The sequence below is a fragment of the Argopecten irradians genome, chromosome 12 (genome assembly GCF_041381155.1).
Source record: "Argopecten irradians isolate NY chromosome 12, Ai_NY, whole genome shotgun sequence".
NCBI lineage: Eukaryota > Metazoa > Mollusca > Bivalvia > Pectinida > Pectinidae > Argopecten > Argopecten irradians.
The window spans coordinates 19,310,749-19,328,580 of record NC_091145.1 but is presented as its reverse complement, the minus strand read 5'-3'; the positions used below and the strand labels follow the sequence as shown (position 1 = coordinate 19,328,580).

General features: G+C 32.7%; 1 protein-coding gene across 1 annotated transcript; it reads left to right on the top strand.

Moving 5' to 3' along the window:
- The first annotated feature begins 1,082 nt into the window (after positions 1-1,082).
- LOC138335947 (sentrin-specific protease 8-like) lies at positions 1,083-17,130 on the top strand. Its single transcript, XM_069285153.1, has 6 exons — positions 1,083-1,250; positions 2,722-2,810; positions 4,203-4,311; positions 4,910-5,025; positions 10,590-10,643; positions 10,993-17,130. The coding sequence occupies exons 1-6, from the start codon at positions 1,129-1,131 to the stop codon at positions 11,163-11,165; spliced, it is 663 nt and encodes a 220-aa protein (XP_069141254.1). The 5' UTR covers positions 1,083-1,128; the 3' UTR covers positions 11,166-17,130.
- Positions 17,131-17,832: the final 702 nt, after the last annotated feature.

Genomic DNA, 17,832 nt, shown 5'->3' with positions numbered 1-17,832 from the left:
AGGAGAACGTTTGGCTCTTTTGTGGGCACGTTTTAGTTTACGAATTAACCTTTTGATTTCATTTGACATCCAGGGCACTTCAAATTATCATACAGTAATGGTTTTGTTAGGTATACAGGTTTTAGCTATTTCAAGCAACGTCTCTGTAAATTTTTTAACGTCGATCAATGTATTCCAGTCAACATCATTCAATTTTCCTCTAAATAAATCATAATTACCCTTATCGAAGAGCCAAATGTTACGTTTAAAACTTTGCTGAATTGGTTTAATCATGTAATAGAACAGAAAGTAGAACAGTGGTACATGTATCTAACCGGGTGGTCGAGGAAGCTCTCTCCGACAATACATTTACTAATTATGTTACTGTCATTAACACACACAATATCTAACAGTGAGTTAGAGGATTCAGTAAAAAATGAAGGTAATTCTATTAATTGAGACAAGTTATATAGAATAAGTATATCTCGTAAGTGAGCTAGAGGACTAATTGTCGACCATCAAGTTAGCGTTGAAATCACCTGTAAACACAATGTTAGTTATACCCGTGTTAAAGGCTTGTTTAACAGATTGAGATATGTGAGACCAGGTGATAACTGGAGAATTCGGAGGTCTATAGTAAGTACAAGGGGTTGATATAATATTAGTTGTAGTAACCCCTATAGATGAACAAGCAGCGGGCCATTGCGCGAATTTACAACCAATGATCAATATGTATAAAATTAAGTGGGAATTTCATGCCAAGTCCCTGTGTACAATATAATTAAGTACGTGTAATGACCATGTTTATTTAGGTATTTCTTGTATATCATATATAAGACTTTTCTATTGCTTTCAGAATGATATTTTAATAAGTGATACAGTACACAACCATATGCAAGGTTTGATGAACACCGCACAAAGGGGAGTAACTCTGACATGACTGTGGCATTAGCAATATCAAGAAGCAACAGAGATTTGTATGTGTCTAAGCGTATTAGATACTTCATATTTGGGCATTTAAATATTTTTCTTTATAATATGAGTTTCAACATTTTTTTTTAAATATTCGTTATTAGGTGCACGACTCCTTAAAAAAACAATATGACCTTAATAAGCCGGAAGTGACGTCATATAACATGGATTGTGACCATGGCAGATGGAGAAAACGATATAGTATTGAGTTTTAATGACAGTTTATTACGGAAATCGGACCTGAAACTTCTGGAAGGTGCACACTGGTTAAACGACAAAGTTATTGGATTTTGCTTTGAGTAAGTTTGCTTCGTTCAATGCACGTGAATCCATCAATTTATGCATAACATGCTCCCTGTTTCAGTCTTCGGACACTGCGGACATGGTCACTTGCTGATCTTGACCAATTGCAATCGTGCCTTTCTTATTGACATAATTACGGAGCGTGACATATATTTAGGTACTCATATGCTATGTATGTATTGTTTGCATTTATGACACTGCCTAAGTGAAAGTCTATGTAAACTTCAAAAAGTTATCAGCTTATCTGATTAAAACGTCCGTATACACAGGGACTCGACAAAATTTGATATTTAGGTAATGCCTATGCCCATTGCCCAGTAGACCTAAATTATTTAAGGTGCCATATATGGTTATATGGTTGGCAAATAAATATCTCTCGCGTTGTAATAGATGACAAATGGTGTATAAATTTCGGTGCATAGCTGAAATGTTCCTGACATGGTCCTGATCCTGAACAAGTGTTGTTATTTTTCGGGTCGATCCGAATTCCAAGATGGCCGCACAGCCGCCATCTTGAAAACACACTTCTTCACATATTCTACCAGTGCGATTTGGTTGAAACTTGCCTGAAATGATCCTGACATGGTCCTCTATAAATTTTTTTTTGGGTCGATCAAAAATCAAAGATGGCTGAAACTTGCCTGAAATGATCATGTATGGTCGGGGATTGGTCCCGACAAAGTGTTGTTACATCTCTGGTAGTAAGATGACCGTTAAGGTCCTTGGGCCTCTTGTATGTAAACTTGAAACAGGTTCCCTGTGATATTTAAAAATATTCTCAGGTTTGTATATCAGGGACCTGGCACGAATTTTCTTATCAACAGTATTTATATAAAATATTATAATATCAAGGATATGAACTCTAATAGAGAAAAACCGACATCTTAGCTTGTTATCATTATTCTTTATCTCAGTTAAACTAGTATCATTACAATAAAAAAATCAATTGATAATTTAGCATTAGTAACGATTATACAACTGTTTTATATAAATTATTCCTAGTTTTATCTGGATCAGAAATATAATACCCTGGTACAGTTAAACCTGCAGGTACAGTACTAGCTATATAGCTGCCATAAACTTGATATATATATATTATTCATAAATGTACATGTATATGTTTCTGTCTGTATATTTGTTACATGAAAATAGTAATATCCTTCAGTTGTTATAACAGAATAATTGGTTTATTATTGAGATAAAAAATATGTTTTTGGAAAATGCATAAAAGGTAGAGTTTAATTATTATCTTCTTTTCAGTTCATGATCAGTTGTTAACTTAATTTATTCAAACTCCATTATCTGTTCCGGTAATAGTTACATACTTTCATGGTTCGTGGTTAATATAATATACAAGTCATTTTAGCTTCTATATATAGTTAAACACCATGACAACAAGCTTTGACTATATACTTGCCTTTGATCTTGGAGAATTTATTTCAAAGATTATTTTATTTCATTTTTCAGATATTTTGAAAGAGAGCAGTTCAGCCATTCTGCAGATAGGCTGTGCCTTATTAGTCCTGATGTGACACAGTTCATTAAGCTTTCTCCAGGTAATTTGAAATTTTTGTACCCCTTTTATTACTCAGCAAAATTATCTTTTTTATTTGATTCTTTATCACATTAAACAACAGTTATTGTTGTTGTACAAACTAATACATATAAAGTAAAACCACAAAAAAATTTGTAATAGAAAGAAAGTGAAGAAATTCAAACTACATGTATTGTTTCATTATTTTCATACTTTCATAATTATATGCATTCAAAAAAGATGAAATTCTAGGTAAGTGCACTTCAAGGCCTGGAAAAAGTTGAGCTAATTATGGAATTTGGAAACTATGGCACTTATTTAGTAAGATGTGGTGCTGATAAGTTTTACCTAAAAGAATATAATGGTTTTTCTGGGATACTAGTAAATTATATACTAAGTAGTTGTACCCCTATAAAGGGTTGTATGTATACCAAAATTTAATTGATTTATGAGGTCATCTGAGCTGAAGGGTAAGGATGATCTATTGTCATCATGCACTGTCCGTCCTGTACTATTTGGCCTGTAGTATGCATGGATGAAGGGCTACCAAGTTTGTTCAAATGAATGACCTTAACCTTCATTCAAGATCACAGAGGTCAAAAAGGCTAAAATTTTTAAACAACTTCTCTGAAGAACCGAAAGGCCCAGGGTACACATATTAAACCTGCAATATGCTGGGATGAAGGGCTACCAAGTTTGTTCAAATGAATGACCTTGATCTTCATTCAAGGTCACAGGGGTGGAAAAGGCTCAAATCTTTAAACGACTTCTTCTCAAGAACCAAAAGACCTAGGGTACTCATATTGGGCCTGCGGCATGCTGGGATGAAGGGCTACCAAGTTTGTTCAAATAAATGACTTTGACCTTCATTCAAGGTCACAGGGGTCAAATAGGCTAAAATCTTTTAACAACTTTTTGTGAATAACTAAGAGGCCTAGAGAGCTGATATTGATCCTGTGGCATGCTGGGGTGAAGGGCTACCAAGTCTGTTCAAATGAATGACCTTGACCTTCATTCAAGGTCACAGGGTTCAAATAGGCTAAAATCTTTAAACGACTATGTTGTATTGTGCCATAAGTCAGATGACTGTTAAGGCCCATGGGCCTCTTGTGATTGTCATACTACAGTATTTGATTTATCAACACTGGCCTTTGTCTATTCCAGATCCCCATGCAGTGTATCGGGCATAATTACTTATAGCATTTTACTTCTTAATTTAAAGTAATAAGTTATGATTATTATTAATTAAAACCTAATTTAAAAACCAATCTGTACTGATCAAATATATGCTGATCTTAGTAACATCCACTTTAAACCTTTATTTGTACTATTAGTATATATGTCTGAGTTAGTATCCCAAAGTAAGCCTGTGTCAATGCTTTAAAAACATACTTAGTTTTATTGGTTGTTTTAGCGGAGGAGCTGGGCATTTTTCTAGAACCTCTGAATCTCAAGGTAAAGGAGTATGTGTTTATGGCAGTCAACGACAACAACAACCCAGACAACGCAGGTGGTACACACTGGTAAGTGTATCGGTTAACATATTCACCCATGAAATTTCATAATGGAATGGTCTAATCTTTGATTTGGAAGAGTCTAAATATGTCTGTAGGGGTGAATATTTAAGAAAAATAAGAAGAAATTTTGTAAACAATGCTACATTTCTGGCAGTTTCTTCATCTGTGTTGTTTAAAGAGACAATGCTTTTCAAACTGAATATTCACCTGTGATCAGGTTTTGGTTTTGCCAGATTACTTAGATATATCCTCTCTGCCTAGATACTGTAAAACGTGAAAATTTTAACACTAAGAGAAAAATTATGTTACTGTAATTACATGAAAGACATTTAATGGCAGAAACAAAAACAATATTTATATTGAACCATCAATTGTGTTTCATATATGAATAAAAATAATAACCCTACTGATGTTTGCAGCATAGTTTGAACATAAGTGCGAAAAAAAAATAGCAAAATGCTTATACTTCATGCATATTATGAAAATAAACACTTAAAAATATACATGTTGGCTTATATGTTTGTTTATATGTGAGTATATATAGGAAGCTTTGTATATTGCTTGGCAGCCTAATGAGTAGTTAAGTTTTTGTTTGTTGTTTCAGGAGTCTGCTGGTTTACATCAGATGTCGTCAGGAGTTCCGCCATTACGATTCCTTTGGCAGTGCCAATAAGGAAATAGCTAAACAATTGGCCTACAAGATACAGCCTCACGTCTTAGGTAAAGCTTTTATTTTTATCTGTTGTTGCTGTAATATTTTTACTCCCGGCCAGGAAAACTTGTTTGAAGACATTAATTGGTTTGTGTTCTGAATAAATATCATCGGGACAATTTCAATACTTTGTTGATTGTCACATGTAGAATTTGATATTTTTGTTCAATTGAATATTTACATTCTATGAATCGAATAACTAAATATGATATACATGCAAATGCAGCAAAATAGGAAAATTTACACTGGGGAAATTCTAAAAAAAAAATATTGCAAACATGCTTAATTTTCAAATATTGTTCAGCTGTAAATGATCTCAATACATTCTTGCATGTTTATGTTTGAATTTTGAAATATGTTGCACAAATGACTACATATTAAGTTTGAGATGAGCTGATGGCACCTGCATTTAAACTGTTGTTGTATAAATGTAATATCAGTAGAAATTGTGTAAATGTAATATCAGTAGAAAATTTTAAATTAGACCCAAGAGAAATCATCATTTATATATCTTACGAAAGTTACCCTGTGAAATCTATTAAATATAGATCTCTTTACGTTGTTCCCCATATTTTTATTACATTAAACTTTCGTAGTATCAATTACTCTTCCTAAAACTTAAGTTTAAACCTTCTTTATTTGAAATTATATGAAATCTTGATACAACAAATTTCAATATATATACATGTAATAAATATAAAGGAAATATATATACATGTAATAAATATAAAGGAAAATGGAAACAAGTGTCTAAGATACTTATGTACAATCTATCACCTTAAAACTTTGACTGTTTGGTTCAACTTAACAATAAGATATTCTTAAAAAATCTAGGATACCTGTAAATGAAGTAATAAATACATTCAAGTACAAAAACATAATAAGCTGGTCTTGTACTACTGGTATGTGTCATTCATAAATTGAATAAAACAACAATAATTTGCTTTATGCAGCTGTGCATTTTAAGAAGTATGCAGAATAAAAAAAAGTTATTTACTATAAAAAGTCCCAGAGATTTTGAAGTATGCAGAATAAAAAAAAAGTTATTTACTATAAAAAGTCCCAGAGATTTTGAAGTATGCAGAATAAAAAAAAAGTTATTTACTATAAACAGCCATTAAGAAGTTATAAAAATGATAGCTTCTTCCCTCCATGGTCCATCCCAGTCCATCTACATTTTGTAAGTGATATGAAAAACACTTCTCATTAGTTTGCTGCTAGTGCACTGTATACCTATTCAGGCAGTTCTATGATTTCTGTATTAAATTAGGTAAAGACACATTTAATTAACTTTATTCTTATGTAAATTAGAGCTACATTATAGTATACATGATCATTTATATTAGCATACACGGTACATAGGTTTGGTATCTAAGATAATGTAATACACATACATTTATGTACTACTCAGCAAAAATTTGTCTATAGTAGATATGTGTGTCAACAACATGACAAGTTTGATTTACGGTGAGATTGACCTGGAAAGTGGTACACATAAATAATGCATGGTGGAGTTGTACTTTACTGGCTTAAAGATAGTGTTCCTTTCATGTGCTTGTAATAGGATTAGTTCCGACATATTAGGGTGCGCTCTGGTGGAAAGGTGTATAACAAATACTGTAAAATACCATAAATTGGCATAATTGGCGGTGTGCATTGTACTGTGCAGTGTGTCTATTGTTGTTGATCTGTAAATGTGCAAGACTCGCCCACCCCTAAATACTCAGTTTACACATGTATACAATGTGGCATTGTGTATATCGATGACATACATGGAACTTTACATGTGTGTCAATGCAAGAACTTATTGGCCTTTACACATGTATACAATGTGGCATTGTGTATATCGATGACATACATGGAACTTTACATGTGTGTCAATGCAAGAACTTATTGGCCTTTACACATGTATACAATGTGGCATTATGTATATCGATGACATACAAGGAACTTTACATGTGTGTCAATGCAAGAACTTATTGGCCTTGAGTCTGTTGTATATGTCTGTGAACCTTAATAACTCACGTGTCAGTACCTAGCTCTGTTATTGCTTAGTTGCCGGCTAGTATTCCATTTGTCTGCTAAACCTACCTTTATTATTTTATTTTATTTTTGTCTATTACATATATTATATATAATACATTAGTCAAAAAAACAAAACAAAAAAACACCTTAATAATATAGGCAGGTTTAGGGGACTAGTATTCAATATCCCAATAAAGCACAAAAATGATATAAGGACATTTTCTTGTCAGTCTTATTTTAAGTACCTTCGTAAAAGTCTTGATTACAGCAAACATTTCCCAATTTACCACATTATATTTTTCAGGGTTTGCGTTGAAGCCGTCCCCATTTCTTTTTTATGCATAGAAAATGAAAAGGACCCCACTTTTTTCTGAAACACCATTTTAATTACATAAGAGGACCCCATTTTCATTTGAGGAGGACCCCAGTTATAGAACACCCAACACAAACCTGTTAAAGCAATCAAATTTCTTTTTATTTTGGTTCTATAAATCTCTGGTGTTTTTGAATCTGGTCCGTTTCTGTATTTGATTTCATTTGGATGTACAAATGTGCATGTATATGTGTAAATAGTATAGAAAATCTGCTTTAGTGACCACCTCTGTATCAAAGCCACCTGCTAAATAAGACCATTGGTCTAGTTTCCCAAATGACGGAATTCAACATAATTCAACCTGTATATATTAAAGACCACATGACTATAAAGACCATAAATTTATAGATAGGTTTGAATGTAGTTATGTGGATTTGTCAGTATATCATATAACGTTAGTGTCGTTGTCTGGTTTAGCCTTGACACAGTGTACTTGTACTGCTGATATTCTTAAAACATGATCTGGAGGTATCATATGATGAAAACTAGACGATCCAGTCACATTAGCAGACTTGTACTATTTCATGGATCATTTAATGTAGATAATGGAGGTCAAGTTTATATATAGATATACATACATAAACACAATAATAACTACCCTTGGCACAGTATATAGTACACCTCTATAATTCCAGGGGTGAATGCATTATATACATATGTTAGGTCTTCCTGAACCCCAAATAAGGTCATATATAATATTATGTCTAAAGGACTTAGTTATTGCTTGCAAATCATGAACCATACATATATACCTGAATTATATATATATATATACCTGCAGGTGACCATACAGGTATATGTTAAACTTTTAAAAAGACTATACAAGTATAAAAGCACCCTACACTGAAGGCACTCTGTTTAGTGGCTTATCATAAGGAAGTAATCTTTGATAGATTTATTTACCCTGCACTACATTGCAATATTTGGACTTTTTTGCTTCTGAATAACACAGGGACCTGGCACAAAATTTTTAACCAACAGTATACAGTACATATTACATATATTATAGTATAATGTAAGTATACAGTTGGGTAAAAATTTTCGAGCCCTGTGGAATAACATGTTAAATTGAGCAGGAGATGGAATGCACATAATTAATTATTAATATGTCATTGCACTGTACACAAAAGCCTCTTATTTTTAATTGCAGTCTGTGTATACCAGAAGTTAAAAAAATATGATGGGTTTAGCAATGTAACATAGAGTTGGTGCACACTTTTGATCCTTCCAGTTAAAATTGATATGCTATAAGTTTAAAATATTAGGACATTTATAAATCCAGTTATAAAACTTTCAGATCTGTCTATAAAGACCACTCATGATCAAGAGACAGAAAAGATGGTCTTTATACACATGTCAAATTGTGTTGAAATTGGCCATTTGGGACCCTGGTCTTGTGTAATATTGATAATCTTGTGGTTGTCTATGTTGTGGAAATGTAGAACTCCAACGCAGATTGAGTGGATGGTACGATACGTTTATTCGAGTCTTAGGAGTCGACTCTGTACAGAAGTTTCTGGCGAGTTAATATAGCAGTACACCTGGATAACAAATGTCAATATTTGGGTATGATACCCAATAACTGGAACAGTTGATACCAATGTAGCTGCTGTATAACATAGGGAAACATGGTTAATCATTAGGACTTATCCTGTATCATAATTAACAACATGGCTATGTAATTAGTAGTTATAAATACAATGACCCTAACAGAAGTTGGTTTCCAATAGACTTTACATGTACTTACATATGCTATTGTAAATAAGAGACACATGTGCTTGACCTACACAATGTAACATACTTGAAAGGCGCATATGTAAATGTAGATAATTATATATTAATCCAAATTTCAAACTCTAAAATTCTTATCACTAATATATTATACCACACTGGTTAATTAAAGGTGCCATACAAAGAAGGTTACTGTGGCAGGTTTTGTACACTCTCTGTCCTTATTAACATGTAGCAGGTTTTAATTGTAAATAGGGATTTGGTCGCATTCTAGGTTGGCGCAAGAGGGAATTGCCCTTTAGCTAAATCTGATTAAAACACAGATCCTTATAACCACTCCGTTCAATAGAGGATCTGACAATATCCCATAAGGGGTCACGTCCAGATGACCTTTATACCACGTGTACTTCAGAGCAAATGCAGTTTCTACACCTAACAACATCAATTGAAAATGTCTTTTCGCCCCAGTATACATATGCAATAAGCTTTGTTGTGCACTTTGGGCGAGATGGCTACATACACGAAAATAATTTGGACAGCTTTTTCAAACTATTTCGTCCCCAGTCAAGATTCTGGCAGTGCCAATTTGATTGGCCATTTCAAAAGGTCATCTTGACGTGACCCCTAATGGGATGTTCTCAGATCCTCTTATCCAACGTAGTGATTATAATGATCTGTATTTTAATCAGATTGCCTTTAGCTAAGTCAGTAGAGCGGTGGGTTGGCGTGTGTTTGAGGGTGAACACGTTTGAAAGAAGGGGAATAGTGTAACAGGTTTAAATTGTAAAAAGTGATACGGTCGCATTCTAGCTAGGCGCTAGAGGGAATTTCCCTTTAGCTCAGTCGGTAGAGCGGCAGGTTGGCGTGTGTTTGAGGGCGAACATGTTTGAAAGAAGGGGAATAGTGTAGCAGGTTTTAATTGTAAATAGTGATACTATCGCATTCTAGCTTGGCGATAGAGGGAATTTCCCTTTAGCTCAGTCGGTAGAGCGGCAGGTTGGGTGTTTGAAGGCGAACACGTTTGAAAGAGGGGGAGTAGTGTAGCAGGTTATAATTGTAAATAGTGATACGGTCGCCTTGTAGCTTCGTGCTAGAGGGAATTTCCCTTGTCAGTAGAGTGGCGGACCAGTAAGTTCGCGGTCGCGGGTTCGAGCCTGGCTGGCGGCACACTTTTTTCGCCCTGTTACAAACATATAGAAAGGAGTTGTCGCTACATAACAGTTCTGGAAATAAGCTTATTTAACATTTATTGGGCCAGATGTTTTGATGATACAGAAACCTCACTCTTTCACCCCTTCAAACACATTTGGGCTCTTCTAATTCAATGGCTTGGAACAGTGCATTGTAAATATTTAGGGTTGAATCAGTTCAGATACAATGCTGTTTGATAAATATGTATATATTCTAATTTAGATAGTTAAATGTTTGTTTATCTTGTTACAGCTCCAAGGGGAAGAATGAAAGTGATTGAAGCTGATAGTCCCCAGCAACAAAATGGTAATTGATCAATTAATTTAACTCTAATGATAAATAAATAATAGTGTTTAATACTAATTTCAATTTTAATACTTGTGAAAATATTCACATTTACCATATAGTGTTTAATGCTATTTTTAATGTAATTTGATTGATATTGTATCTCTGCAATACAATGTAGTTACTATTAACTAACTTCCTTTTGCAACTACTAAATTTTGAAATTTACAGCTCAGGATGAAGTTTTACTTTTACTTGCAAAGTTTTCAATTGAATGGAAAATTCCTTTTAGCATAAGGTTTATATAAGTTGGTCTTGTTGAGTTACATGTCTAGTTTCATTTAATCAGTACTGTGTATTTGTTTTGCAGGTTATGACTGTGGCTTATATGTGATAGCTACTGCAGAACACAAATGTAAAGAACTTTGTGAGGGTTTCTGTGTGTCGCTCACGGACACCGTCAACAGCACAACAATGAAAGACAAGCGACAACAGATCATAGACCTCATTCAAAAGGTTGCCTCAGAGTTCTCTGGCAGCTGACGGGGAGGACCCACCATCTTCCAAATGTACAAATGATAAAAAGGCTGTGTATCTTCTGCACACGCATGTAAAACCAGGGGTCTGACGACAACTGGTGTGTGTTATACTCAACTAAATACATAGCAGGATTACTATGTACTCTGTGTGGTCAATTATACTGTAATATACAAGTTATTTGTAGGTTTGATCTTATAATAATGAAATTATTGTTTCATATTTTTTGGCCACTGCTTATAGTTGAATGTAATTTTCAGTCATCAAAGCAACAGATGGATGTCATAATGTATCAGCACAAGTTTGTTGGGCTGATAACGTACATGACGATAATGAAAACAAAATCATGCTTTAACAGGTTCATTTTCTTTAAACTGAATTTATTTTGAATAAAAGTTATTCTGCCAATAAGAAATTAAACGATGATTATCATTATAGTACAGACTTGAATGCTGCTGATTTTGTTGGTAGGGAAAACATTTTATGTTTTGTTTCGCTGATATGTTTTAAAATAAGGCATTCATTGGTTAATATGCAAAATAATTTGAATGTACAGGTACTCCTAATCAGTGAAAAGAACATAATACATTGGTTCAATAAAATCAAATATGATTGTCAATATTGAGTCATAAATACTTGTTCATTGTTTGAGAACACATTCATCGACTTTAAAATCTTAATCCATTATAATCTCCTTATAACTCGGTAACACAGCCGAACTCCGTTTCTAATAGTTAGCAAATGAATAAATATAATATAATTATGGTGATATTGAGTTCCGGTAATTCAAATGTCACAAATATTTTTCACAATTGAGATACATTAATGACGATATTCTACAATATTGCCGGTTTTTGTGCAGATAAAAGATTTTATTTTACAGGAAAATAACGTACATGGTCAAGACAAATTTTATCTGTGAAATAAGACATAGTTGAAAATTGTGTCCTTTTTTCTTTGTATATTACAGAGTTATCTACCCTTGTGGGTAGGTATTGATTGTGACATGTGTTTGCACGCGTAATGCCATGCTTTTCAGAGAAAATGACGTGAGCTTGCCTTACAAAATAATGATGTCACAATGGATACCTAACCGTAAGGGAGGTTACTCTGTAATACTCATAAACGGAATTGTCAGATTGTGAGAATTAATTTTGAATGATATCTTATTATGTTAATTGTGAAATTACAATGAAATACTAGTAATGTGACAACAACAGAAACTTTTACATCCGTAAATATTGTAAATATTTCAAGATCAAATGCTGTGAATGAATGATTATCTGACTATTAAGATGCATATTATATATTATGTAATCGATGATTTCTATGATTTGTTATGAAGAGTCTTGTCATCTTCAGTGAGAGATTAAGACATGAAAATGATGTCTGTTTAAATGTTTGTTAAACTCTTTTTAAACTGTTAAGATTCTTACTTTTTAAATGAGATGAGATGATATTGCTGTGTGTAAGCTAGCTTATTATCCTGCAAAAAGACTGAAGAATTGCCATTTAACAATTGATACTATTTAACAATCAATTTGTTGAAATATTGTCCAAAAATGACCAGAATTTTATCATTTCAACCAAACTTTTCCAGGCAATTGAAGAAAATTTATAACATGGAAAAGGAACTTGTAAAAGATATTCTTTACAGGGAAGTTTATTATTTCAAAGTTTCAACGGTTGTTAAACAGTTATTGCATTAGTTTAGGTAATGCATCAAATAAAATTGTTTTTGATAAGGTAATTATATGCAGATTCAAATAATAGCTCTATTTGTCTTTTTACTAGCTATTTCATTGATACATGTACATGTATATTGGACAACGCCTGGCACTAATTGACTTGATATTCAAAATATTCATTACAAACTTTCCCTATCAATTTAGTTCTACGGTAGTCATTTCACAACTATTCTCATTTACTAAACACGAATGCTTGTGTTTTGACATAGTCAAGTTTACCCAGTTTTAACTTTAAAATTATCTACAAACTACCGCTAGGTTTGTTAGCTCTATAGACCTAAAGATAAATTATCTACAAGTACACTGTACTCTCCTGCCATAGCTATGATCTTATGTTAGTTTGTATTACATGTAATAATTACTACCATGAAATGTGTACAAGGCTTGGGATGCACTCATCAATTTTCAGACTCCTTTACAGCTATCAAAAGTCACTGGATCAAAATCATTTGTTCACAAATGAACAATTCTGGTGCAATCATCATACTACTGTACAATATACCAAGAAAGACAGGGTCATCAGAGAACTGAATTGTTTTCAGAAGATCTTCCAGCTGATAGAGTTACAAATTACGTGATTTGAAGTTATATTCTAGAAGTAGAAGAATGGCTTTGGAATATGTGTATAGTATTTATCACCAGTCAAGGGGAGATAACTGTTAAGTACTATACATGTATATGTGAAACCTGCCTTAGCTACCACCTCTGTATAAAGACCACCTAGGTATTTTTAAAGACCACTCTCTCTTAGGGTCCCAAATTAACACAATTTATTCTACCTGTGTATAAGGACCACCTGACTATTGAGACAACTTTTCCCTTTTGGGGTCTTTATAGACAGGTTTGACTGTACATTTTACTCATTTTAGTCCCTTTAAATTTCTTGCTCAATGCATTGTAGTGACAGGTAGAGAGAAACAAAACATCTTGAATTGTTACTTATTCTGTATGCTATAACAAAGTCTGCATCAGAATAGATATGGTTCTGAATAATATACTTAAGAATTTTCAATTTTTAATAGAAATTTATTTGCTTTGTTGAGTTTCATTAAAGTGTATCACTGCTAATGAAAACATTGTTTGCCAAGGTTGCTTAAATTCATACTCGCACTAATAAATCTACATCCCCTGAAATAGTAAAACATGGTTATACCCATTTTAATACCCTGGTAAATGTGCCACATAGTATTACAGTGGACCCCTTATAATCTGGACGTTGATAGTCAGATAAACTAGCAGTCCGGATGTCCAGGACTGGATGACTGTAACATTACATATTCACTGAGAATATGTAGAATTTGGTAGTCCAGAAATTTTGTGATCTGGACGGTTTAGACTGGGATCACAGATTATTGCGGGTTCACTGTATGTTGATTCAAAACGGGTTTGTCAGTATGGTTGTGATGTAAAAGAATTTCTCCTCTTGTTTTTGTAACATTACATTTATCACACGTGTACTGTACTCATTTTTATTAAGAAAAAAAGAAACACTTGTACACATACTACATAATGATAAATAATAAGGCTCATAATCTCATGCCAAGTGTTTCCCCTATACAAATAATGTAGATAGAATTAACTGATATATTTTTGTGTACTTTTACTCAACTGTTGGTGAAGGGTCAATTTATTATTCAAAACAAACTTCAGGATCTCAATGTGAAAAATAGGATTACAACTTAAAGATTTTTTCCACGTTAACAAGTCATATTCTATACAAAATAATATAGTAAGTATGGTTTTCAATTATAGAGGAAATTTTACAAATTTTATTTGCAAATAAGTAATTTGTTCAGAATGATAGCTATATATTTTATTGTCAGCACAAGAAATTGTGATTTTACTGTTGTGATTTAGAAGGTTAAAAGAGGAATGTCATAAAGAGGTTATGTTATTAAATACATCAAATTAAAAGACAGCTTTCTTTCATGTGAAGTTGTTTGTGAAAATCTGTCTTCATTGTTTTGAGAAATTGCAGCAATACAGTTAAGACATTAATTGACATTGCATTTAAAAATATGTATTTAACTTTGATTCTTGTTTAATGGAAAGGTGATTGTCAATATTTGATTAAAAAAACTTTCACCAAATTATAGATTATACATTTTATTCACAACAGATTACCTTACTGGCTAGAGACATATTAAGAATATATCACAAACATGTTATGAATTAAAGCCAAATATTGTCACTTGTTAGATATGAACTAAGACTGATATCCAATTGTTGAACAATGTTATTTGCTGGTTTGTTGTGTTAAAAAAGTTCCTACAAAACAATATACTCAAGTTTCTTATTTTTACATTGTGCTTTCTTTGCTTTGATGAGAAAGCAACGTTATTATCTCCCCTTATATGAGAGGATTGTGTTTATGATAGACACATCTCTGAAACTTCTCATTGGAAAGTTTCTGAAATTTTATTTTAGAGGGGAATGTAAAAAACACTCTATGTTGTAATATTTTCCACTGATTATTAAGTAGCATGTTAATGTGTAAATGTGCAGTCTGCGTCCAGTTCCATGAAAATTCCTTAACTTTAAGGAATTCCTTTACTTAAATTTCCCCAAAGAAAAGCTTTACACAAAAGTTCAGGAAAAAATCCAGTGATAAGGAACCTTCCTTAAAATCTGTCATGCTTTACTTTTTAGAATTTTAAGTTCAGGAATTCCTTAAAGTTAGGGAATGTTTGTGAAACTAGGCCCTGTATGTATTTTGAATGTAATTTTAATCTATCAAAGTAGTTAAAATATTACAAGTGAGGCAATTTAAAACATGATGGAAGATATGTCAGAATGTAGAAATGGAGAATCTCAACATGGGATAGGAGAATAAATGTCCTGCTATAAAGCAGGTATAACTATCCTTAAAGCATTATTAGTTAACCTAAGGGTCTATGACGATAATGCAGTTTATAATATTTTTTTTTAATCTGCATTTAATGTGTAGAACAAAACGAGATTGATTTATTAAGTAAGTTTTCTTTTTAAACTTGGAAACAAGGAAAGATTATTCTGGCTTCCAAGCTAGCGAAGGTATCTTCCCAAATATTACAGTACATATCAGTGTATATCAGTATGAACCAAAGCTAGGCCAAATGTGCAGTTAAATTTTATTTCAGTTTGATGATTTGACAGTGTTCCTTAAAAATAAGACTCATGTGTTTATTTTTCACTCTTGGCAGTTATTAGGTTGAGAATAACAATTGTTTTAAACCAAACAAATCTTTATTATCACGTTAAACATATACCTATTCAGATAACTGTACACTGTGTATACAGTAGTTCACGGGTATATTCTGCTTCTTCAGTGATAATGATTTATTATTTTCTGAAGAATTGTAGTTGTTATACTTTTGAATTTCGTTAAAAGGTTACTGTTGCTGAAATTACATTGTAAATAAATACAACTTAAAAGCTAGAATGCCATTGATATGAATTTATATACTAGTTTGGTGGCATTTCCTTCAGACTTCTGAATCAACTCTTTTAAAGTACATGTATGTACATTTACCCACAAAACAGGCTAACATCAAAAGAGAGCATTTTATTGTTATACTAAAACAGGTTGTTGTCCTCGGTAAATGTTCTACAATTTTGTCATTCTGAACTGCCAGAGTGAAACAAAGGGAAGTAACTCTGATCTGCCAGAGTGAAACAAAGGGAAGTAACTCTGATTTGCCAGAGTGAAACAAAGGGAAGTAACTCTGGTACATCAGAATTCCTTCATATATTGCCTTCTTGTATTCTTCTTAAACATGTGCCTTATTTGTATACCTGTATATGCACATACATAATACTGCTCTTGATTCCACTTGACTGCTGTCTTTTGTTATTCATTCTTTTATTAAACAGCTTATATGTCAAATACACATTTAGGGACTTGGCATGAATTTCCAACAAACAGTCAATACTATAATACATTTATATATATATTGACCATTGGTTGGAAATTTGTGTCAAGTCCCTGTGGTTAAATATTTCACTAAATAATTGTACCTTTACCATTCTGATCAATTAGAGTTAACTGCCCTTCCTTTCACTGGGACAGTTTGAAGCAAAGGGAAATGAATTCTAAAGATTAGAATGTATAGTTTAATGTACAATATGTAATAAGGAATTTTTCAGAAATTGAGATATTCATTATTTTAAATTCTGTTTGATCAGATGAAATATTAAAAAAAATATTGGTTATCAATAAAATATTCATGTATATGCAAAATTCATTTTACTTGTTTTGTTCTTTATTCTCACCACTTTTACCTTTAGGCTATTTACACTTCGAAAGAAAAAAGTGCTTTGTATTTAAACATTTAGATAGCGTAGACCTACTTACAGTAAAACAACTTTATTTCATGTGCAATATATTTTCACAAAATTTGCGATCAATTTGTTTATCTCCGCAAATATTCTACAACTGAATTCAAAAGTATTTCCATTCATTATTAAATCCAGGAAACTGAATCTTTGCAAAAATGCTTTAACAGAAATTGTGAAACTTAGTAGCGGTGAAAGAAAGTTGGTTAACAGATCATTTGTAAAGACTACACAATTTTACAGATATTGTGTTTTATGCCTGGTAAATTTTTCACTGTGATTACTTCTTAAGTTAATGCTAAAAAACTAACTGTACCTGTAATTTTGGTTCCGGGATGCCAAAACAAAGTTGGTCAGGCTTGATTTACCTTCAGTTAGTCACACCTTCCTATGATTGTGATGTCACAAAAAACTTGTCCAAATACCATTCTGTTGATTGATCGCTGGATTTCCCTGGGTGTTCTAGCTTTCTACTACAACCAAAACCTATAGCTGTCACATTCTAAATGAACCTGAATCATGAAGGATGAAAAAACTGAAACAGAATGAAACCAAGAGGCACATAGGGCCTTAACAGTCATCTTACAATCATTTGAAGTTTGTTAAAACTA

Bases quoted from the DNA above. Each gene is read 5' to 3' on its own strand.
- LOC138335947 (XM_069285153.1), top strand. From the start codon at position 1,129: ATGGCAGATGGAGAAAACGATATAGTATTGAGTTTTAATGACAGTTTA. The intron at 5,026-10,589 runs GTAAAGCTTTTA...ATCTTGTTACAG, and splicing joins GATACAGCCTCACGTCTTAG to CTCCAAGGGGAAGAATGAAA. The intron at 10,644-10,992 runs GTAATTGATCAA...TTTGTTTTGCAG, and splicing joins TAGTCCCCAGCAACAAAATG to GTTATGACTGTGGCTTATAT.